General features: G+C 42.4%; 1 protein-coding gene across 4 annotated transcripts in view; it reads left to right on the forward strand.

Annotated features, from left to right (window-relative positions):
- The first annotated feature begins 310 nt into the window (after positions 1 to 310).
- ZNRF1 (zinc and ring finger 1) overlaps positions 311 to 23,316 on the forward strand; it is a 95,441-nt gene continuing 72,435 nt past the window's right edge. Inside the window, exon 1 of one of the 4 annotated variants that reach the window (XM_081108107.1) lies at positions 311 to 1,402. In XM_081108107.1, coding sequence (XP_080964233.1) covers positions 976 to 1,402 — 427 coding nt within the window. In that variant the 5' untranslated portion in view covers positions 311 to 975. The remainder of the gene's footprint in view (positions 1,403 to 23,316) is intronic. The other 3 variants (XM_081108108.1, XM_081108109.1, XM_081108110.1) reach the window with 3 other exon arrangements.

Consider the following 23,316-nt stretch of genomic DNA (forward strand, 5'->3'; position numbering starts at 1 on the left):
GAGGGGAGCTTGACCAGTGACCTCGAGAGCCAGGTAGGCGTCGGGAGTCGTCTCGAGTCTTCCTCGTGCCGCCTTCCCACCCGGGACGCATCGCCGCCCCTCCCCCACAGGTGGTTTCCGGATCAGGAGCCGCTTTCAGGGACTGCAGGAAGGTGCTGTCCTCGAAAAGACGCCCCGCTCGCGTTCCTGACGCCCCCCAGGCCCCAGGCCCGCGGCGGCTGGGTGACCGGGCGGGGGCCTCCGGGGCGTCCGCGGCCGGCGCCGCAGGGGCCGCGAAGGGGTTAAGCCGGCGGGGGGGGGGGGCGGGGGGAGGGGGCGCGGGCCGCGCCTGCGCTCTGCCGCCCTCCATTGTCTCCACGGCGGCGAGGAGCGCCGGCGAGCGCAGCCCGGGACCCGGCGAGGCGGCGCGGCTGGCGGGGCCGGCAGCAGCTGGAGCGAGAGCGCGACGCGACGCGACCGCGGCTTCCCGAGCTCCGCGTGGCCGCCCGGCGCCGCAGCCCGCCCGAGGCCTGGAGACGTCCGGGCCGCCGTCCATGGTCGCGGCGTCCTGAGGCGGGGGACGCAGCCGGCGCCCCCAGCCCTCCTTCTCTCCGCCTCCTCCGGTCCGGTCGGCGGCCTCCTCCGGCGCCTCCCCGCGCCCGCCCGCCGCCTCCCTCCCTCCTTCCCTGCGGCTCCCCCGGCTGCCGGGAGCCCGGGGGCGGCCTGTGGCGCGCCGAGCCCGCGCCGGGCTGCGCCTCTTTGGACCTTGAGGGGAAACATGCGCTTGGATCGGATCGTTTTAAATTCTTAGTTTGGTTTCCCCGACCGCCTGCCGCTCCCGCCCCGCGGGTTTCCTTTTTTCTTTTTCTTTTTCCCCCTCCCGATCTCCTTTTTGACTCCCTTCCCCTTTATGCTCGCCCAGCCCTCTCCCCGCCGCTGAGAAGTGGGGGAGGGCCTCGGCCTCCAGGTTCCCGCCCCATCGGGGCCCGGGCGAGCATGGGGGGCAAGCAGAGCACGGCGGCCCGGTCCCGGGGGCCCTTCCCGGGGGTCTCCACGGATGACAGCGCCGTGCCCCCGCCGGGAGGGGCGCCCCACTTTGGGCACTACCGGGCGGGCGGTGGGGCCATGGGGCTGCGCAGCCGCTCGGTCAGCTCGGTGGCGGGCATGGGCATGGACCCCAGCACGGCCGGAGGGGTGCCCTTTGGCCTCTACACCCCCGCCTCTCGTGGGACCGGCGACTCGGAGCGGGCGCCCAGCGGCGGAGGGTCCGCATCCGACGGATCCACCTATGCCCAAGGCAATGGTTACCAGGAGACCGGCGGCGGTCACCATAGAGACGGGATGCTGTACCTAGGCTCCCGAGCCTCGCTGGCGGATGCTCTACCTCTGCACATCGCACCCAGGTGGTTCAGCTCGCACAGCGGTGAGTCCGCGGGTGGTGGAGGGGGCCCCGGAGGGTGGAGTGCAAGGAAGGGCGTGCTGGGGCGCCCCAAACCGTGGCGCGCGTGCGAACGTGTGGACGGAGAGTGCACGGCCAGAGTCTGCTGTCCCCTGGGTTCCCGAGGCCAAGGGGCCGATTGGATACCGAACCTTTAGAGAGGAGGGAGGTTTTCTGCGAGGCCGTGGAGCCGGGCGTTTTAGGACTTGACCCACTTGTGGATGGGCAGAGTGAATGAAACCTGCCTATTGGCATCCCTCTTACCGGCATCACCGTTCTCAGAGAAGAGGTCTGGCCTGACTTACGGCAAGTCAGCCCCGGGGCTTTCCTTCTGTAACTGCAGCGTTGGGCCTCTCGCACCCTTACCAGACAGACAGGTCCAGTTTGACCAAGTGGCTTCTCCCAAACAAAGAGTGTGAAGAGAAATACAATTGGAGCCGAGTGGTGGTTGGATTAGGGCGCTCACTCTCTAGCTGGGACAGAGGGGTGTTGAATTTTGCCCCCCGGCTGGAGGTCTGTTTGAATTGTTTAAAATGGAGCAGCTAGCAGGCTGTTGGCGTAGACAGGTGTGGCCTGCTGAATGGAGGCCCAGCCAGGGAGCCTCCCTCCCTCCCAGGCTTTGCAGGACCAGGGCTCTGGTTCCCGAGCTGCATGCAGTAGGCTTGGCTCAGTGACTCTCCCATCCCTCCCCATCTTCCTTTCTTCCCCTCCATGCCATGCTAAGTGCTTGGTCTTCCAGATCATCTGCATCCTCTTGGAACAGAGAGGTGAGATTTTATTGCCAGGCTGTGGGTGCATGGCAGGGGAAGAGGAAGATCCAGAGAATCTGGATGAATTCACGATGTGAACTTCTGGTAACAGGCCAGCGAAAAGCTGGAGGAGGATTTCCCAGGCTGTGAGTGGCAGGAGCGTCTGGGAGGAAAACAGGTCTGTCTGCTCCAGGTCTGTCTGCTCCGCTAACCTGAGAAGCCAGGTTAGGCTTCTAGAAAATTAGTCAAAAGACGTGTGCGGCCGCTGTTTACTAATTGGCCTTTATTTTTTGAAAGAGTCTGGATTTCTTTTTTTCAATTCTGTAAACTTTAATTTGTGAAATAATTTTATTTGAGGGGGAGGAATAGTGACTGATGGATGACAGGTAACACTTGAAAGTGGCTTTTGAATTGCTAGGATGGGATTTTATTATTTGAACAGGCTTCTCTGACTTGCATCAAACTCTGCCCTGAATGGGATGCCAGGCAATGCCTTTGGCACTATTAGACATTTGATCAGCTTTAAAAATTTTGAAATTAACAATCTGTGTTATAAAATTTGGTCCAGAAAGAGTCATCTGTGTTTGTGAGATAATGTGGTTAAGTTTTTTTAAAGAACTGTCATTAGTATCTGATTTTAAATTGAAAAGCACTGTAAGAAGTTTCTCAAAAATCACAGAATTTTGTGTATTATAAAACAAATATAATCTTAGAGAGCAGTGGTTCTCAACCTTCCTAATGCCGCGACCCTTTAATACAGTTCCTCATGTGGTGACCCCCAATTTCATTGTTACAAATTGAACATAATTAAAGCATAGTGATTAATCACAAAAAAGTATAATTATATATGTGTTTTCCGATGGTCTTAGGCGACCCTTGTGAAAGGGTCGTTCGACCCCCAAAGGGGTCATGACCTACAGGTTGAGAACCGCTGTTACAGAGGCTTGTCTGGGGAAGGAGTTCCCTGTTAACTAAAATTTCTTGTCTGTCTTTTACTAGAAACTTCTTTTTCCTTATTCCACCACCAGGTTTCATGCTGGAGTTGTGAGCTTATAATTGGATTCCAAAATTTCAGATTCTTCAGTTGTGAAATCTTAGTTTTCTTTTCATCCAATTGTGGTCCGGGTAGGAAGAGCCACCGAACCATGGGAATTACTATTAAAGCATGTGTTGGGGGCTGCTATTAACATTTTGGATAATAACTCTTTATAGGGCCATCTGTCCTTTTGCAAAACATTGAGCATACCTGGCCCTGCCCACTAAATGCCCTCAGGAATTTCCAAATGATCTTTGTAGGGACTTGGGGGGTGGGAGGGGGTACCACCTGGATGGAAAACCACTGCTTTAAGAATGCGATCTTTTATTCAAATAAAGTAATTAGTTTTTCCTGTGTAGTTTATTTGAGATGAACCTTCGTATTTCCACGCTTCTGTCTCCTTTTTTGTGGGTAAGCCAGGGGGATCTTCCTTCCAGAACATCCCTCTTCCTCTCTTGTTCATTATTATAAAAAGAGAAACTCATTTCTATTTTGGAGCCTTTGAGTAAGGTCCTAGCAGTTTTTTGCTCTTGTGTCATAAAGGCATAAGGGTGAGTAAGGATTTTGGTGCGCAGTTGACTAGAAACCTGGAAGTTGGTGCTCTTGCTTGTGTTTTGTTTTTTAAGTAGTTTATTGATTATTTTTTAGAGAGAGAGGAAGAGGGAAACATCAAGGTTGACTGCCTCCTGCACAACCCCTACCGGGACCGAGCTCATACCCTGGGCATATGCCCTGACTGGGAATCGAACCAGCAAACTTTCTGGTGCACCAAACGATGCCCATCCAACTGAGCCACACAGGCCAAGGCGTCTTGCTTGTGTTTTCAGGGTGCTTTGGAACTCTTCTTGGGCACAGAATATAGATGTCAGTGAAGTAAGTGGTGGAGCTGGGATTGGAATGAAGGCCCTGCCAGAGTTAGACCTGGCTCTTAACCATTACACTCTATTGCAGGGGTTCTCAACTTTCTGGCCCTTTAAATACAGTTGCTCATGTTGTGACCCAACCATAAAATTATTTTCGTTGCTACTTCATAACTGTAATGTTGCTACTGTTATGAATCGTAATGTAAATATCTGATATGCAGGATGGTCTTAGGCGACCCCGGTGAAAGGGTCGTGCGACTGCCAAGGGGGTTGTGACCCACAGGTTGAGAACCGCTGCTCTACTGCCTCTCATCCTAAAGCGTAAGGAAGTTGACAGGGTCCTGGAAATTGCACTGGCCTGTGAGTCAGATGACTGCTCATTTCCTGATAGAGCTACTAATTAACTGTCTACTTGTGGCCTTGGGCAAGAGAGTCATTTAGCCTCAGAGTCCCCATTTCTTCACCTGTAAGATGGGGATACTATCTATCCTGCTTACCTTGTTGGGTCTACTGAGATAGTGTTTAGAAAAGCCAAATAACATACAGATAGAAAATGGTGTCCCTTTGGGGCACTTCTATAGTTCTCAGCCTTCTTTCATCTCAGAATTTGTTGGGCATTGAGATTTAGACTTGTGTGGACTGTTTCCCCAAAATGCTCTCTACTGAAATCTGACCTGAGTTGATGGACAGTTCATAATAATGAGTGCTATTGAGAAGAACTGCTTTATCGGATCAGAGTTAGAGAGTCCATTCCTTTCCACATTAAAATGTAAGTTTTGCTGTAAGGTGTTTCTAATAGTACCTCATTTATCTCAGAATATGGATTTCTACATGTGGGGGAAAAACATAGAGGACCCACCATGTGGGAAGGAAGAGGTTGCTTGTTTTCTGGATCCTTCTATAAAATGGCTGGTCATTGAGGCTTTCACTCCAACTTGTTAGTCATTTGTATGAATACACATGTACATTCAGAAAAATCTAAGCTATTCTCTATTGTCCCAAGCCATCAACTGGGGTTCATAGAAGGTGACTTTTCATAAGTCTTTAAACATGCTAGCAGGATACCTCATTCTATTTTGCTGCCGCTCTAGGGTTCTCGAGTTAATTACTTTTCTCCATTCTTAAATAATTAGGGAGAGTTGCCAACTCTATTGGAGTGGACCAGAAAGCCTTTATGTGCCTCACTATAGGTGTGCTAGAGGTAATGGTCCTTCACATGGTTTCTGAAGAAGGGAAAGCATTCTGTGGTCTCCAAAGAGAATGATGGGTCCCCTGCCCTGAAGAAGTTCTGTGTTTGTTTTTTTTTTAAATATTTTCATTGATTTCAGAGAGGAAGAGAGAGGGAGAGAGAGAGAGAAACATCAATGATAAGAGAGAATCATTGATCAGCTGCCTCCTGCATACCCCCACATTGGGGATCAAGCCTGCAACCTGGGCATGTCCCCTTGACCGGAATCGAACCTGGGACGACCCTTCAGTCCGCAGGCCAACACTCTATCCACTGAGTCAAACCGGCTAGGGCTTAAGTTCTATTCTGAATGAAGACTTTTTCTTTTTTTAAATGAAGACTTTTTTTAAAGCAGAGTTTGGAGTTCTCTATTAACCATGAGGGCTTTTATTTTTTCTTTGACCTTTTCATAAAAATAAATGATTTTTAGAGAGAGGAAGGGAGAGAGAGAGAAAAGAGAGAAAGATAATTGTGAGAGAGAAACATTGATGGGCTGCCTCCCCCATGTGTCCTGACCTGGGATTAAACCTGCAACCTGGGTATGTGCTCTGGCCTGGAATCGAACCCCCCACCTCTTTTTGTGTATGAGATGATGTTCCAACCAACTGAGCCACACTGGACAGGGCATAAGGGCTTATTTTCTATAAAATAAAAGAAGTTCCCCTGAGGAGAAGAGAATTTCTTGAAGTTCACAGTAAACTCTTACTCATTGGGGTTTGAAAGGTCTTGCAAAAAACAGAGATTTTTCACTCTTAAAGTGTTTGCTTTATGGGGTGTGTACATTTTGCTACTAAACAAAGACACACCCCAAATATGTCACAAGGACTCTGAGCCAGGCCACTTTTAATCAATCAAATGCTACTCTAATACCTTTTGGGAAAAGGAACATGCTTTATATTTTACTAATGTGATATTCAACCCAAGCTTATTGGGCATTAACATTTTGGAAAACCTAATTCTAAAACTAAACTTCTTTGGTGACAGTTTCAAAATTGAAAAAAAAACTTCATAGGGAAGTGGTGGTAACTTAAATAGGCCCTAATCCTACAAAGCCTTAAGTAGGGGTGTTTTAATGATAATGGGTTGCTGAATCTTGAAGTCAACTCAAAACCTAAATCCTAATCCCAGTCTTTTGAAGGATGGATTAGTGTAAATTTCCATCTGTTTCTTTTCCAAGCTTTGTCATGGTCTAGTCTGAATCAAATGGTTCCTAGTGATTACTGTGGCTATATGGACTCGAATATGATGAGGGACTTCATACATCCAGCAGTTTGTGTTTTTTTATCCTTCACCTGAAGATATGTTTTTATTGATTTTAGAGAGAGAGAAAACATTGATGTGAGAACCATCTGTTGGGGGATCAAACTCACAACCTAGATGCCCTGACTCCAAAATTGAACCTGCAACCTTTGGTGTATGGCAGTGATGGCGAACCTATGACGCGCGTGTCAGAGGTGACACGCGAACTCATTTTTTTTTGGTTGACTTTTCTTTGTTAAATGGCATTTAAATATATAAAATAAATATCAAAAATATAAGTCTTTGTTTTACTATGGTTGCAAATATCAAAAAAAAATTTTTTTAAATATATTTTATTGATTTTTTACAGAGAGGAAGGGAGAGGGATAGAGAGTTAGAAACATCGATGAGAGAGAAACATTGATCAGCTGCCTCTTGCACACCTCCTACTGGGGATGTGTCCCCAACCAAGGTACATGCCCTTGGCCAGAATCGAACCTGGGACCTTTCAGTCCGCAGGCTGACGCTCTATCCACTGAGCAAACTGGTTAGGGCTCAAAAAATTTCTATATGTGACACGGCACCAGAGTTAAGTTAGGGTTTTTCAAAATGCTGACACACCGAGCTCAAAAGGTTCGCTATCACTGGTGTATGGCATATAAAGAACCATGTTTAATCGTAAAGCAGCAGCTGAGGCAGTTTCTAGACTGATGAGACTGTTTACCTCGAGATCTCCCCAGAGTTGTTAGATTTGAGATACCACTTTCCTCTCTTGGGAATAAAGAGGAAGAGGGAATTCACTGGGTCCCTGTAAAAACCAAGTTAGAGGAGGCATGGTAAGAATGCCTAATGCACTCTTGGGTCTATAATAAGGAGGCAGATACAAATGAGCTCTTTTCTGTAAATGGTTCAAAGGGTATTCAAACTTGACTCTGCCCAATATAGGGGGCTCGTTAACAATGCAGATGACTGGACCTCACTCCCAGAATTCAGTACACCTAAGGAGAGACCCAAGAATCGCAATTTGCAAATTATCCTGAAAATGTAGGACCATTTATATCTGAACCTCAACTCCATGATGGATATAGAATTCAGAAAAAGAACTCTTAATTTTCTGGGTGGATCTATTAGCATTATTTTTAATATTACTAAACCAGGCAGATCTTTCCTAAGCAGGATGCATACAAATCTTTTCATTTGCTCCCAGAGGGTAGATTCACCCAGTAAGAGCATTGTTCATTATTTGATGGTTTTCTTTTACATGGAGCTAAGCAATTTTCTCTTACAGATAGGCCTAAGCCAATCTGCCTTGGTCCTGAGAATTGAAGTTGCTCCAAACAGAAGTTAATTGCGGCAATGTCCCCTTTCCTTCTGTGCTGTCTCCCCCCTGATTTTTCTCCTAAGGCACAGCTGCTGCCTTTAGCTACTTGTGCTACAGAGGAGCTTACTGAGTTATATATCCCCAGCCAGATAGACAAGTCAGGATCTTAGGATGAATCTAGACTTTAAGTGGACAGAATACCTCTTTCCTTTTCTCTTACCTGACCCAAAAGTATGAGACGTGTGTGTGTGTGTGTGTGTGTGTGTGTGTGTGTGTGTGTGTAGGTCTATTGAGCTAAGACATTCATTTATTCAAGTACTTACTGAGTGCCTCCACTATTCTAGGACCTGTGCTAGGTGCTGGGAATGTGATTTATTAGAAGGGTGATTAACATTACTTTGTTCTTTCTGTTGACGAAAGAACATCCAAACCTGTAGAGAATTTTTAGAAAATGTATTTGAGCCATACAGAAGATACACCTGGAAGCAACATCTCAACAGGCTGAGATAAATGCTTCCAAGAAATAATATTTTGCAGCTCTCTTCTATGTATTTGGAATTGAAGGAACCTTAAAAGGAAGATTACCTGAAGGTGGGAGAAAGCAAGGTGGGGATCAGATTACATGATAGCTAAGATTCTGTGATCCCTGGAGGGTGGCTTTAGAAGGAAGGGTCTGAAAAGAGACATTTAAAGGTGTGTTAACCTAGATGCACAGGAACAATGGACAGGCCTTGCTTAAGGCAAAGATAAGCCTTTTACTAAAGAGGTTATATGCCTGGAGCCTGACTACTCACCAAGACCTGCCCAGTTAGGAATTTATGTTCAGATAGATCATCCTGTGAGGTGACTTTCCCTAGAACCCCTATCGGGTCCACATTCCTAAGAATCTTTCTTTTCTCCTTAAGAGTTGGAATATTGCAGCTTGTGGAAGATTTTACCTTCTTTATCAGTGCCTTGGTTGAATAAACAAACAAATTTAAGGTTTTGTCCATAAGTCTGTTACATGGATGATATATCCTCTCTACTCTTTACTCACACTATTCATTCTTTCCTAAACCCTAGTTCTGAGCTGGGACAGGTGATCTTTTCTTTGTGGTTCCAGTCAAGTGTTTACTAAGGAATTCTTCATATGTTCCAATAGAGGTGGTCATCTATCTTCTCAATGAGAATATCAAAAGAAAAACTGTTTTTCAAACTCTTCATGTATATCTTTGACTTCGGGATCTTTTTCATCCCTAGAGCCACTTTCCTTTCTGGTTGTTCACTGCTTTCTAAAAGCGTGATCCACCGCTTTTGTAATCTGTCTCTGTAAAATTTATCCCAAGTCACAAAAACCCATAAGAAAATATAAGGAATAGTTTTCATCTTTGATCTTCTAAGTGTATGTCTCTGAGCTCCACAACATTGCCATTTTCATGTCATTTTAAGTAATTTTTAAAGCCTTGTTTGTGATAGCCAACACTAGTGACTGAAATGTCATTTCTCCTGGAATAATTATTAAATATGTGTTATAGTTGAGTATTTATAAATTAAAGAATGGTCCATACTGAGGGACTTTATGCAGACTTTGGCTATAGGTGATACCTTGATTTCTGAAGGATAATTTTTGGAGAAACCTCACCTTACATTTAGGAATATGCAGCCATCTTTTTTTTTATTTTTTTATTTTTATTTTTTATTTTTTTTATTGCTTACAGTATTACAAAGGGTATTACATATGTGTCCCTTTTTTCCCCCGCCCTTGACAATCCCCTGGCCTCCCCTACCCCCCAGTGTCTTATGTCCGTTGGTTATGCTTATATGCATGCATACAAGTCCTTTGGTTGATCTCTTACCCCCCTCCCTCCTGCCCCCCACCCCTCCCCGGCCTTCCCGTATGCAGCCATCTTGATCTTAAGGCATTAAACTTGTCATAACATGGCTCCAAGTTTCTTGTTGGTAGTACCTTTAGCCCTCAAAAAAGTGTAGTTAAATAAGCCATGCCTCCCCTCTGTAATACAGTACAGTATCTTTTAATGTCAAAGTTGATTTGTTAGCAGGTGGAGAAACTTAGATATGGAGTCACCCAGATGATTTGGGACAGATGTAGGAAGAGAATCCAAGACCCTAGATCCTGCCAGCTTGGTCATTTTGTCCATATTTCTCAGCTCTTTGGAGATCTTTTCCATCTCAAGTCATCTCTTCCCCCCCACCCCCTTTTTTTCCCTTTGCCCTGCTGAGGTGTTTTTCCTTAGGGAGAGTTGTTAAGATTCTTTCATCCTGAGGCCTGCTCAAGTACTCTGGGAATCCTAAGAAGATTTGAGCGAGTCCAACCTAAACCAATGAAGTACTTGGTCTACCATAAATACAAATTAGCTTTCTGTAATATTGTTCTGTTCTACTTAGATCATTTATACTTTTAATGCCCTCTATGGTATAATAAATACCATCTAAGTCAGCTTTTCAAAGACACTTTAAAAAAAATCCTCACCCACGGACATGCTTAGAGAAGAGGAAAGGGGAGAGAGAAAGAGAGAATCATCAATTGGTTGCCTTCCGCACTAGCTCCAATAGGGACCGGAACCTGCAACCCAGGTATGTGCCCTGGCTGGAAATCGAACCATTATCTTTTGGTGCATAGGATGATGCTCAACCAACTGAGCCACTCCAACTGGACCAAAGAAACTTTTTTGTAACACTGCCCACTACTGTAATGAGCATCACTAAATACCCATGTATACCACATGTTGTTATATTTTTTCAGTCCTAGTAAGATATGGCTGAACCAGTCAAACCATTATAGCCAGTTATCCTTGAGATCTATGGGAAGTCTTAAGACCTGTGATGTGGGCTGGTTTGCACACTAGCTGCCTTCCATCTTAATTTCTAACGAGCCCAGTCATGTTAGCTGTATTTAATTGATCCATTTCCTACCTCCTCTCTCAACTCAGAGGCAAGTGCAACATAAAAGGATAGTGAATCTAAGCTTCTCCAGTATTTTGAGGTAGAGGGATTTCCTATGAAGTAGCAGGCCTTTAAAAAATAGTATTATGAGCTGTTCTGTGTTTGGTGTGGCTTTGGAAAACCTTTGGATTCTTCTACTGAAATTCTGTTTGCAAAAAAAAAATCTTTTTAATGAAACAGTGTGAGTCACAAAGCAGGCACTCCTTCTCATAATAGCATTTCTCACCAGGGGAATTTTTGGTAGCTGTTGGGGGAGGGATTTGAGTGGGTTGTGGATGATAAATCCCTTGGTGGAACATAACCAGAGACTGCCATATCAGAACTCTGGTGCTTTTCTTCTGACTGTGAGCCCTGAATTCAAAGTGCAGGGCAGCAGAATAGAATGGGGAGGCCTGTGCTCAGAGAATTGCCACCGTAGCATGACCAATGAGATTGGAGCCTCAACATTCAGACTCAGTCCATTAAAACACCACTGTAGTATATAATAGGATCATGAGACCGAGGCCTTGGGTCAGAAGGCCTAAGGTCATTTGCAGGAAAAGCATATTTCTGGATTAAGGGATGGCTGTGGACCTAATGATGAGAATTTGAGTCATGAGTGTGAAATTTTTTCCATATTGTGAAATAGTGGTCTGACTCTTGGTACTTTACAAAGAGAGGATTCATTCAAGGTCATCTGTGCTCTTAAGATTTTAGGTCTAGTAAACACTTAGAATGACACCCAAAGTGAACATCACTCAGTCAGTCTCTTTGTAGGATGGAAAGGAAAAGGTGAAAAGGAAAGGCTAGAGATACTAAGAGTTCAGAACAAGCCAGGATTATGACATTAACAAACAAAATGCTTGTCCGCCCAAACCTGAGTTTGATTGCTGCCAACTTCAGTGATTTACAATTCTTCGTCCTCATGTCTGAACCACTGTCTTATGAAAGCTACCGACAGAGGAAAGTCTGAAAGATCATTACAACTGGGTTAAGATTTGCTTTTCTTCGGAAAGTCATAGCTGTCTCCATTCCGTGTTTTCCTGGCTTTGTACTTTTCTTCAAAGCCTCTTACCAGTTCCAAGTCTCCAGAGTTCAATAAAGGGGAACAGGAAGTTGGTGTTTGATGCCTAAGAGCCAGCAATAACGTAATGAGGAAAAGGACATAAGCACAAACTGGGAGAGGGGTTCTGGGCCTTGAGATCTGAGGTCTGTAGGATTATACAGACATCCTTCAAAGATGACTTTAACCAACTCTTTTAAACAAGGAAAAAGCAATTGGAACCTCGTTCTGAGAGGATTAATTTGTTCCAAGAGGATTAATTTTCTTAGGTTATAGTGGAGGCTCAACATTTTTAACTGCTAGTATAATTAGTTACAAAGTATCTTGCCTCAGGAGTTCAAACATTTAAAGAAAAGGTGATTATCACTTTTATAAAAAAGCAGGAGTTACTTCCCTGCCTTTCTTTTCCGTGAGAGGCCTCAGGGTACGTCCTGTCATGGGATCCAGGCTGGAGCCTGACCCTTCCTTTTCCTGTCCATTCACTTTTATGAGTTGAACTGCAAAGTTTCATTGCTGTAGTGGCAAAATGGGAAAGTCACAGGGATTTGTGCTATTTCAAATCTGATTTCATTTTTACATTTCAGGAAATCAAATAGTGGTATAACTGAATAGAAGCTCAGGTCTCTTGGAATCTTTTTTTAAAATGAGCTATTTAAGGCATTCAAAAGAGATAATGTACTTTACCTACCAGATTAATAAATGAATAAGACATTACAGATGAAATTGTATGTGCCCTCCCCAATTTCTGTTTTTTCACCTTCCCTCCCCAAAGGTAACCACTGCCTATACTCTCCTGTTTATCATCCTATATATGTTCACATTTTTACTGCATATTACTATCCAAAACAGTATTCATTTAATTTATATAAACTTTATCATAATGTCTCTATCCTTTCACATCCATATGTATGTTCCTCAAAAGGGATTTGAGATCTATAAATCCATTGTAGTACTTATTGTTCTGCCACATTAATTTTCACTGCTGTACTCTATTATATGAATATACCACAGATATCACCATTTATAGATCCATTATCCTGTCAATGGATATTAAAGTTATTTTCAATTGCTTTGAGAATGCTTTTCTATTTCCTTATATACTTGAATGAGAGTATTTCTAGGGTACATCCTTAGTCAGGAAATAGCTGGGTCATAGGGTATATATAGCTTCAACTCTTAATTAAATATTGCCCAGTAGATCTCCAATGTGTTGGTACCAATTTACACTCTCCAAATAGCATATTTTCACTTGTTTCATGACCTTGACAAAACTTGATATTGTCATAGTTTAATTTTTGTCAAGTTCCGGTGGGTGTGAAATGGTATATCAGCCCTAGCCGGTTTGGCTCAATGGATAGAGCATCAGCCTGCCGACTAAAAGGTCCCAGGTTCGATTCCGGTCAAGGGCACATGCCCAGGTTGTGGGCTCCATCCCCAGGAGGGGGCATGTAGAAAGCAGCCAATCAAGATTCTCGTCATTGATATTTCTATCTCTCCCTCCCCCTTCCTCTCTGACACCAATAAAAATGTATTTTAAAAAAAGAAATAGTGCCGAAACCGGTTTGGCTCGGTGGATGGAGCGTCGGCCTGCGGACTGGGAGGTCCCGGGTTCGATTCCGGTCGGGGGCGTGTGCCTGGGTTGCGGGCATATCCCCAGTGGGAGGTGTGCGGGAGGCAGCTGATCGATGGTTCTCTCTCATCGATGTTTCTAGCTCTCTATCTCTCTCCCTTCCTCTCTGTAAAAGATCAATAAAATATTTTAAAAAAAAAAAAAGAAATAGTATATCATTATGATGTTGTTTGTATATTTGGTGATATGTATTTACACAAATTAATATTAACATTGTATACTTAATCATCATGTTTCCTCTTCTATGAAATGCTTGTTCATGTCTTTTACCCGTGTTTATATTGGATGGTTCATCCTTCTCTTACTAGTTTATATGAATTTGTGTTTTGTATTGGGATAATAATTTTTTAAAATTGATTTTGGAGAGAGAGGGAGAGAGACATTGATTTGTTGTTCTCCTTATTTATGCATTCATTGGGTGCTTGTATGTGGCCTGACCGGAGATGGAACCCCCAACCTTGGCGTATGGGAATGACCCTCTAACCAATTGAGCTACCTGACCAGGGCGGTCTAATAATTCTTTGTCATATATAATGCAGATGTGTTTCTCCTAGTTTGTGGATTATCTCTTTACTCTCTTTGTGATTTCTTATGGTTAACAATTTTAATATAATTGAATATTTCAGTATCTTCTCTTATGGATTGTGTATTTTGTGTCTTACGGAAGATTTTCTTGAGGTTATAAACATATAATTTTATATATCATTCTAAAAGTTTTTAAATTTGCCTTTCATATTTAAGTTCTTAATTCGTATGGAATTAAATTGTCAGATAAGGATGTATTTTCCTTTTCCATATGAATAACCAGCTCTCCCAGCAACAAGTGAGGAATGGTAAGTAAGGTCTTTCTGCTGATTTGCAAGCCACCTCTATCATATATCAAGTGTCCTCCAGGCATGGATTTGTTCCTGGGCTTTTTGTTCTGTTCCATTGGTCAATTTGTCTATCTATGTGCTAATACTTTAATTACTGTAGTTTTGTCTTGCCATGTGGAAGGGCAAATCCTTTCATCTTGTTATTTATTCTTTTTCAAAGCTCTGTTGTCTGAATGAAGCTTTCTAGGGAACAAATACAGAATCCGGATAGAATCAACAAAATGAAGTACAAACTGCGGGGGAACTGCTCTGTTTATAGCTGGTATTCTTAATGACAGGACATCTGGCAAACGGACCCTAATGGGCAGTTTCGAATTTTCCCCCCTACTATATTGCACAAACAATAACATTTCCCTATATCTTTGTATTGCAAACAGCAGAATAAACAATTTTGTATGTTACAGAAAACAACAATAAAAACAACAAAAACTGGATAGCTATTTTGGGTACATTTTGCTTCCAGTTAAATTTTAGAAACAGCTTTGTCAACTTCTCTGCAGAAAAACTCGTTAGGATATTTTGTTGGAATTACATTGAATTTATCAATTGCCAACTCTAACATTGAGTCTACTCATGAACCAGTTGGAAGTGGACTTACAGAAATAAAAGAATAGATTTTTTAAATGTTTTTAAAAACTTTAAAGTAATTTTGGACTCACAGAAAAGTTGCAGAATTTGTATAAATAAATTAAATATTTCATCTTCGTTATCCAGAATCTTTAAATGTTATTAGAAAAACATAGAGTTGAAAGTCCACTAAGTTCTTAACTCTGCAAAGCAGCTTAATGTCTTAAGTAAGAATTGAAACTTCTAAAATCTGAGAATCTACATTGACCTGCTCTTTGGAATGGGAAAATCACCTGATCTTAAAATTGGCATGGTGGCTGAAGAAGTAATTAGGCCTAATACTGAGATCTGCTTTCATCAGTGTTGTCTTGTATCCTTATGTGGACGACAGTAGATCTAGTCCCAACCCCTGCTCCCCAGGTTTGTGCTCTGATCCCTTCTGTTGAGAGAAGGGCTTCTTGCCCTTCAGTTGAGAGTCTTCTCACGGCTGTAGGCTGGAGAGTTCATGACATGAGAATGGAGGCTTGGGTTGGCTGAGCCAGAGGTGCCTTCATGGGAGGAATGGGCATCTCACTCTTATGAGAGGCAGTGTGGTTAAGGTTGCACGCTCAGAGCCAGACTGTATTAGATTTGAATCCCAGGGTTGCTGATTTTTAGCTTTGGAATCTGTTGGGGTCCAGCCCCAGCAGGTCCAGGGGTTCCCAAAGGTGTGGATGGAGTAGGCGAAGAAGGAATGACCCGGAGACAGCGTTCAGTTGATCAGCATAGCGAGGTTCTCTCTTTATTCTCCTGTTACATCTGTATTTATAACATTTGATTTTAATCCTATCCATTCTATTCCAAGGGTTAGGGCATTTGTTATCTCCATTCCAAGGTCACTACTCTATTGTTCTGTTAAGCTACAAGGAAGTAACTGAAGGAGATTATCCTAAGTAAAGATTTATGTAGCTTTAGCGTGATTGTTCGTAGTTAAAGTGATTAACTACCCTACTCGAACTTAGTTAAGGGGTTTTACTGATTCCCTTCCTTAGTCCTGTTAATCCCTAACTCCAGGGAAAAATCCCCACCTGGGGAAACAACCTTTCTCGGAGAGGTGACCTTGGTTAAAACACATAGCGCTAAGAAGGGGAGCAAACATATTAAGAACAGTATGCCATATACCCCAGGTCCCTTGAAACATATGTTGTGCAGATGTTTCTTCCCTGCAGCGACTGTGTCAAGCAGCACGGATGGACCAACTTCTGGCAGGAATCTTAGGCAAGTGACTTACTCTTGCAGCTCTAAAGTGAGGATAATGATAATTATATATACCATATGGGACTACTGTAGGAATTAAATGAGTTTATTGGCATATTCACATCACTCAAAACAGTGCCTAGCAGATAGTAAGTGATCAGTAAATGTAGCCCCTTTTGTTGTTTAATGTCTGGAGAAAGCTTCATAATTTTTTTAAGGTCTTAAAACCCTTTTGTTAGATTTATCACTAGGTACCTTATAGTTTTTTGGTTATTACTGTAAAGAGTAGCTTTAATTTTTTTTTTTTAATTATTGGAGTTTTCTTGAGCAGACTTATTGAACTCTTATAGGTCTAATAGTTTTCATTTCATTTATATACAGAGAAAGAGAATCACATCTGCATATAATGGCTTTTCTTTTAAAAATCTTCTTATGTGTTTCTCTTTATTATTTATGGATTGCTGTCTACTTTCTTTAGTAAAAAATCTATTTGAGTCTAGCCCTAGCTGGTTTTGCTCAGTGGACAGAGCATCGGCCTGTGGACTGAAGGGTCCCAGGTTCGATTCCAGTTGTGGGCTCGATCCCTAGTGGGGGGCGTGCAGGAGGCAGCCGATGAATGGTTCTCTCTCATCATTGATGTTTCTATCTCTCTCTCCCTCTCCCTTCTTCTCTGAAATCAATAAAGAAATATATTTAAAAAAAAATCTATTTGAGTCTATAATCATGGGCATCTTTGTTTTCCTCCTATTAAAGGGAGTGCTTCTTGCATTGGAAATGTTGTGTGTACTTTGGTAGGTAGTTTTTATTCTCTTTTATTCTTAATTTGTTAAATGATCACAAATGGCTATTTTATCAAAATTTTCCTTTGCATTATTCAGATGGTCTTCCTCCTTTCATTTGTTAATGAAGTCAATTATACTAATAGACTTTGTAATGCTAAACTGTCCTTATATTGATGAAACAAACCTTATTTGCATATATATTATGAGATTTCACTCATAATTTTATTTTCATGTTGTCTTCTCTTATTATTATGACTAGAGGCTTGATGCATGAAATTTGTGCACTCGGTGGGGAGGGGTGGGTCCCTCAACCTGGCCTGCGCCCTCTCGCAGTCTGGGAGCCCTTAAGGGATGTCCTCCACCTCCACTGCGCTCGCCAGCCATGAGCCCGGCTTCTGGCTGAGTGGCGCTCCCCCTGTGGTAGCGCACTGACCACCAAGGGGCAGCTCCTGCATTGAGCGTGGTCAGTGCGCATTATAGTTACTGGTCGTTCCACCTTTTGGTCGATTTGCATATTAGCCTTTTATTATATAGGATTAATGTAGCCTTTATTTTTTATATACTTTTATTGATTTCATAGAGGAAGGGAGAGAGAAATAGAAGCATCAGTGATGAGAGAGAGTCATTGATCAGCTGCCTCCTGTACACCCTAGGGATCGAGCCCCCAACCCGGGCATGTGCCCTTGACCAGATTAGAACCTGGGACTCTTCAGTCCACAGGCCAGTGCTCTATTCACTGAGCTAAACCCGCTAGGGCGTAATGTAGCCTTTAAAATGAGAATATATGTTCACTCATTTTTAAAAAATCTTCACCTTGGGATATGTTTATTGATTTTAGAGAGAGGAAGAGGGAGAGAGAGAGAGAGAGAAAGAAATTGATTGCCTTCCGTACAACCATGATTGTGATCAAACCCAAAACCTTTAGTATAAGGGACAATGTTGTGACCAACTGAGCCACCCCGCCAGAGCTATATGTTTTTTCTTTTTTAAAAAAAAATATTTTTATTGATTTCAGAGAGGAAGGGGGAGAGAGAGAGAGAGAGAGAGAGAGAGAGAGAGAGAGAGAGAGAGAGAGAGAGAATATCAATGATGAGAGAGAATCACTGATCGGCTGCCTCCTGCATTGAGCCCGAAACCTGGGCATGTGCCCTTGACTGGAATTGAACCCGGGACCTGACCCCTCAGTCTGCAGGCCAATGCTCTATCCACTGAGACAAACCAGCCAGGGCTGTATTTTCTTTTTTGGAAAAGTTTGTATAAAGGCATATGAGAGTTCTGGCTCCAAACAGATGGCACGCTCAGAGGTAATTGAATCAAATTTAACTAAAGAGTGAATAGGTGAAGCACCCAGACACTGGCCACAGAGGGAAGCTGTTACCACCGCTTTTAGATCAGGAACATACAGTGGGGGAGCCATTATCAAACCTGTTGAGAACTGTAGCTCTTGGAGCTATCCCACAGAACTGTGGCCTCACATAGTAAGATAATAAGTATCCCTACCTCTCTGTCATCTTGTCCTTCAGCCTCCTCCTGGTGCTTCCCTTTGGTCAAGTCCAAAAGAGGTTTAGGAAGCAACTGAACCATGTCCAGACTTATTAGCCTTGTGGAGCACAGAGCAGAGAGGAAAATGAATCTGGAGGAAACAGAGACAAGAGAAATATCAGTACTTTGAATGCGTGGTAGAATTTGCATGTAAAATTCTCCTGTAAAACTATCTGGGCCTGGGACTTTTTTTTATAAGTCGTTTTTTGTCTAATGATCCAAGTTCTTCAATGTCATTGGTATATTTAGGTTTTTTTATTGTGTCAGTTTTGATAAGGCATATATTTTAAGGCAGTCTATTCCTATCTGTATATTATATCCCCTTTTTCATTTTTAATGTTACTTACCTGTTTTCTTTTTATTCTTGATTACTCTTGCTAGAGCTTTATTTTCTTAATATATTTTCAAAGGACCAGCTTTTGATTTTGTCAATTGCCTCCCCAACCCTGCTATTCCATTGCTCTCTATTTTATCTTTCCTTCTACTTTCCTTGGGCTTGCTTTGTATTTTTCTAACTTCTTGAGATGTACCCTATGTTTGTTTGTTTGTTTATTTATTTTATTGATTTGAGAGAGAAACACTAATTTGTTCCACTTATTTATGTATTTATTGGTTGATTCTTGTATGTGCCCTGACTGGGTATTGAACCTGCAACTTTGGAATATGCAGATAATGCTCTAATCAACTGAGCTATCTGGCTGGCCAGGGCTGGACCCTATGTTTATAGACTTTTCAATCTCTTTTTCTTTCTTTCTTTCCTTTTTTTTTTTTTTTTTTTAGATTTGTTTGTTTAATTCTCACCTGAGGATATTTTAGAGAGGAAAGGAGGAAGGAAGGGACCTTATCTAGTCCAGGACTGAACTTTCAACCCAGGTACATGCCCTTGACTGGGAATACAATCCACATTTTGGTCCACAGGCTGATGTTCTAACCACTGAAAACGCTGGCCAGGGCTCCATCTTGTTTTCTAATATAGGCATTTAAGGCTCTAAAATTTTCCTTTGAGTACTTTAACTGGATTCTATGATTTTTGATATTTGTGTATCATTTAGTTCTAGGTATTTTCTAATTTGTAGTATTTTTTTATTTATGAGTTATTTACAAGTATATTTTAAATTTTTCAAACATTAAAAAAATCTAAGGTTTTGTATTATTTTAATTGCTTTATTTAAAAAAATATTTTTATTTCAGAAAAGAAGGAAGAGAGAGGTAGAAACATCAGTGATGAGAGAGAATCATTGATTGGCTGCCTCCTGCATGCTCCACACAGAGGATTGAGCCCGAAACCTGGGCATGTGCCCGGACTGGGAATTGAACCGTGACCTCCTGGTTCACAGGTCAATACTCAACCACTGAGCTACGCTGGCTAGGTTCAAACATTTTTTTAAATTGGCTTCCAGTTTAATTACATGATAGTCATAGAGCAGTCTGTCTGATAATGACTTTTTGTTTTTATTGATACTCAATTTGTGGTTTATTACTATATGTTCAGTTTCCACATGTTTTATTTGTGCTTAAGAAGATTGTGTTCTAATTGTTGGGTGAAATTTTATTCTGTATATTCCTAGATCAAGCTTATCATTATTTATTTATTTATTTATTTATATATTTTTTTAATATATTTTATTGATTTTTTTACAGAGAAGAAGGGAGAGGGATAGAGAGTTAGAAACATCGATGAGAGAGAAACATCGATTAGCTGCCTCCTGCACGCCCCCCACTGGGGATGTGCCCGCAACCAAGGTACATGCCCTTGACCGGAATCGAACCTGGGACCCTTGAGTCCGCAGGCTGACGCTCTATCCACTGAGCCAAACCGGTTCGGCTATTTATTTATTTTTTGTTGTTAATCCTCACCCAAGGATATTTTTCCATTGCTTTTTTAGGAAGAGTGGAAGAGAGAGGGAAAGACAGAGAGAAACATTGATATGAAAGAAACACATTGGTTGGTTGCCTCCTACACAGGCCCTGACCTGGGCCTGGGCCTGGGCCTGGGTCGGGGAGGAGCCTGCAACCAAGCTATGTGTCCTTGACCAGAATTGAACCCAGGATCCTTTGGTCCACAGGCCAATGCTCTATCCACTGAGCTAACCCAGCTAGGGCAAGCTTATCATTTTTTAAAATTGATTTTTAGAGAGAGAGAGAAACATCAACTTGTTGTTCCACTTATTTATGCATTCATTTGCTGATTCTTGTTTGTGCTCTCATCGGGGGATTGAACCTACAACCTTGGCATATCAGGAAAATATTCCAACCAACCGAGCTACCTGGCCAGCGCTGAGAGACTATCTTTTAATTGGCAAGTTTAACCCATTTTAAAAGTATGGTGGTTATAATTATATCTTATTTGAACATCTATAATAATAAAAGCATAATACGCTAATTAGACCAGACGTCCTTCCGGATGTCCTTCCGGACAACCTTCCAGACGAAGCTGGGGCTGTGAGGGAAGCCTATGCCAGCAGCCGGGGGAATGAAGGCCTACTCTTGCATGGATTTCATGCATCAGGCCTCTAGTCATATATAATATTATTTAAAATCTTGTTTCGTGCTATTTACCATGTGTTTTATTTGCATTTTTCTCCTTTTTTGACTTCTATTAGATAGCTTGGGTTTTCTTTATCCCACATCTTCATCCTTATCTCCCTTCATTCCCTACCATCTGGGAGCTTTCAGTTCTTTTAGAGCCTACTCTTAAATTTTTGGCCCATATCTTATATAATAAGAGAAGAATATACTAATTAGCCATTACACGAGGTGTAACAACCAAGTGCGTCACGACTAGATCACGGATCAGCAAGAGGGTGGGCCAGCGAGGTACAAGCAGGCTGCAGAGAGCTACAGGAGGGGGCAGGGCAGCAAACTATGATGGGGGAGGGAAGAGGGGAGAGGGAGGCGAGGGGAGAGGGAGGCGGGGGGAGCTACAGGAGAGTGGCAGCAACCTACTGACTACAAGTGGGGCGGCAGAGAGCTACAGGATGGGGCAGGGCAGCAAGCAAGCAGGAGGCAGAGAGCTACAGGAGAGGGCAGGGCAACAAGCTATGGGGAGTTGGGCGGGGGGGGGGGGGGGAGAGCTACAGGAGGGCAGGGCAGTGGGCGGAGAGCTATAGGAGGGTGGCAGTGATCTACTAGCGCACGGATTCATGCACAGGGCTACTAGTATTTGAATAAAATCTAAAGTTAACTCAGTATTGCTACACTCTTCCCAAATAATATAAAAATTAACAGTTTATCTTACTCATATTTGTGGTTCAGTATTGTAATTCCACTTTGTTTTTACATCCTAGAATTAGTTGTGTGTGTTGTTTTTTTTATTTGATACAGTCTGCTTGTTTGGATTCACCCACCTGTTTACTAAATTCTTTGCCTATTGTTCCTTCTTTCATCATGTTTCATCCTTCTGAGTTAAATTTCTTTCTTCCAGAAGTAGGCCTTAAATTTTTTTCAGTGAGAGTCTGTCAATGTTAATTTTCTTCACTTGTCTAAAAGTTTTTAAAAATTTTCCATAACCCTTGAATGATAACTTATTTGGATATAAAAATCTTGGCTGGCGGGTTTTTTTCTCTCAGCAATTGGATGATGTTATTCTGTTCCATTATCTTCTACTTTCTAACATTGCATTTTGGAAGTCTGCTTCTCAACTCTTAGAGTTAAGTGTTGTTGTTTTTTTCTCTTAGCTGCTTTTTTATCTTTGTTCGTGTTCTGCAAATTTACTGTCATGTTCAGGGTTTGATTGACTTTTATTTAGCCAGCTTGCTGTTTGTCCTTGAACCTGAGATTCCATGTCTTTCAAAGCATCTGAGAAGTTCTCAGCCACTCATCTCTTCAAATGTTGCCTTTACTCTCTGCCATCTTTCCTTTTGGAAATTCTTGGAGTCATACCTTCTTATTCTATCCTTCATGTTTCTTAAACTCTTTGGTATTTTTCAGTTCTTTATCTCTATATGCTATATGCTGGATAATTTATTATCTCTATCTTTCAGTACACAAATTCTTTCTTCACCTGCTTTTTAACCATCCACTGAATTTTTAATCTCATTCAATTGCATTTTAAATTCCTTGGAATAATTTGTGGTTGCTTACTTATTGCCTTCAATTGTGCAAAAACAAACAAAAATGAATAAATCACCTTGTTCCCATGGTTCTAGTTTTCCTCTTTGGAAAAGTAAGTGGGGTTGGCTAGTTGCTTTCTTTTTTTCCTCCTGTTCAAAAATTCCATGAAGCTGTATCACTGGCATTATACTGTTGAGCAACAAACACTATGAACAGGGAGGCAGGAAGCTGGAAGCCCATCATAATTTTGTTCTCTACTCCCAGAGGAAGAGCAGCTCCTGAGTCATGTAGGGAAACCTTTCAGCACTGTACCCCTTGGGAGCTCACAGCTGTGGCAAGGATCTGTTTCTATGGCAACAGAAGACTTAACTCTTCCTCTGTATTCAGGATATGCAGAGGGAAGTTACAGGATAAACTTTTAGAGCTTTCCAATTTATCAGGAGGCTGGATTTATTTTCTTCTAGACAGCACTGTCTAACAGTAGCCACTAGTCACATGTGAATATTTAAATTACAATTAAAATTTAGTTTGAATCACACTAGCCACATTTCAAGTGCTTAATAGCCCGAAGTTGCTAGTGACTACTATAATTGGACAGCTCACATACAGAACATTTTTGTCATTGCAGAAAGTTCTATAGAACAGTGCTGTTCTGGATTTTTTCTCAGTATCTTAACAGTACATAGAGAATTGATAAACATGTATTTCCAGAAAATTGATGAAATGAACCTGCTGATACCCTGAATCTACAAGGCTCTCTTTAGAGTTACTGCCACTCTGCACCATCTGTAGG

The sequence above is a fragment of the Myotis nattereri genome, assembly GCF_964212035.1.
Source record: "Myotis nattereri genome assembly, chromosome: 15".
Classification (NCBI taxonomy): Eukaryota; Metazoa; Chordata; class Mammalia; order Chiroptera; family Vespertilionidae; genus Myotis; species Myotis nattereri.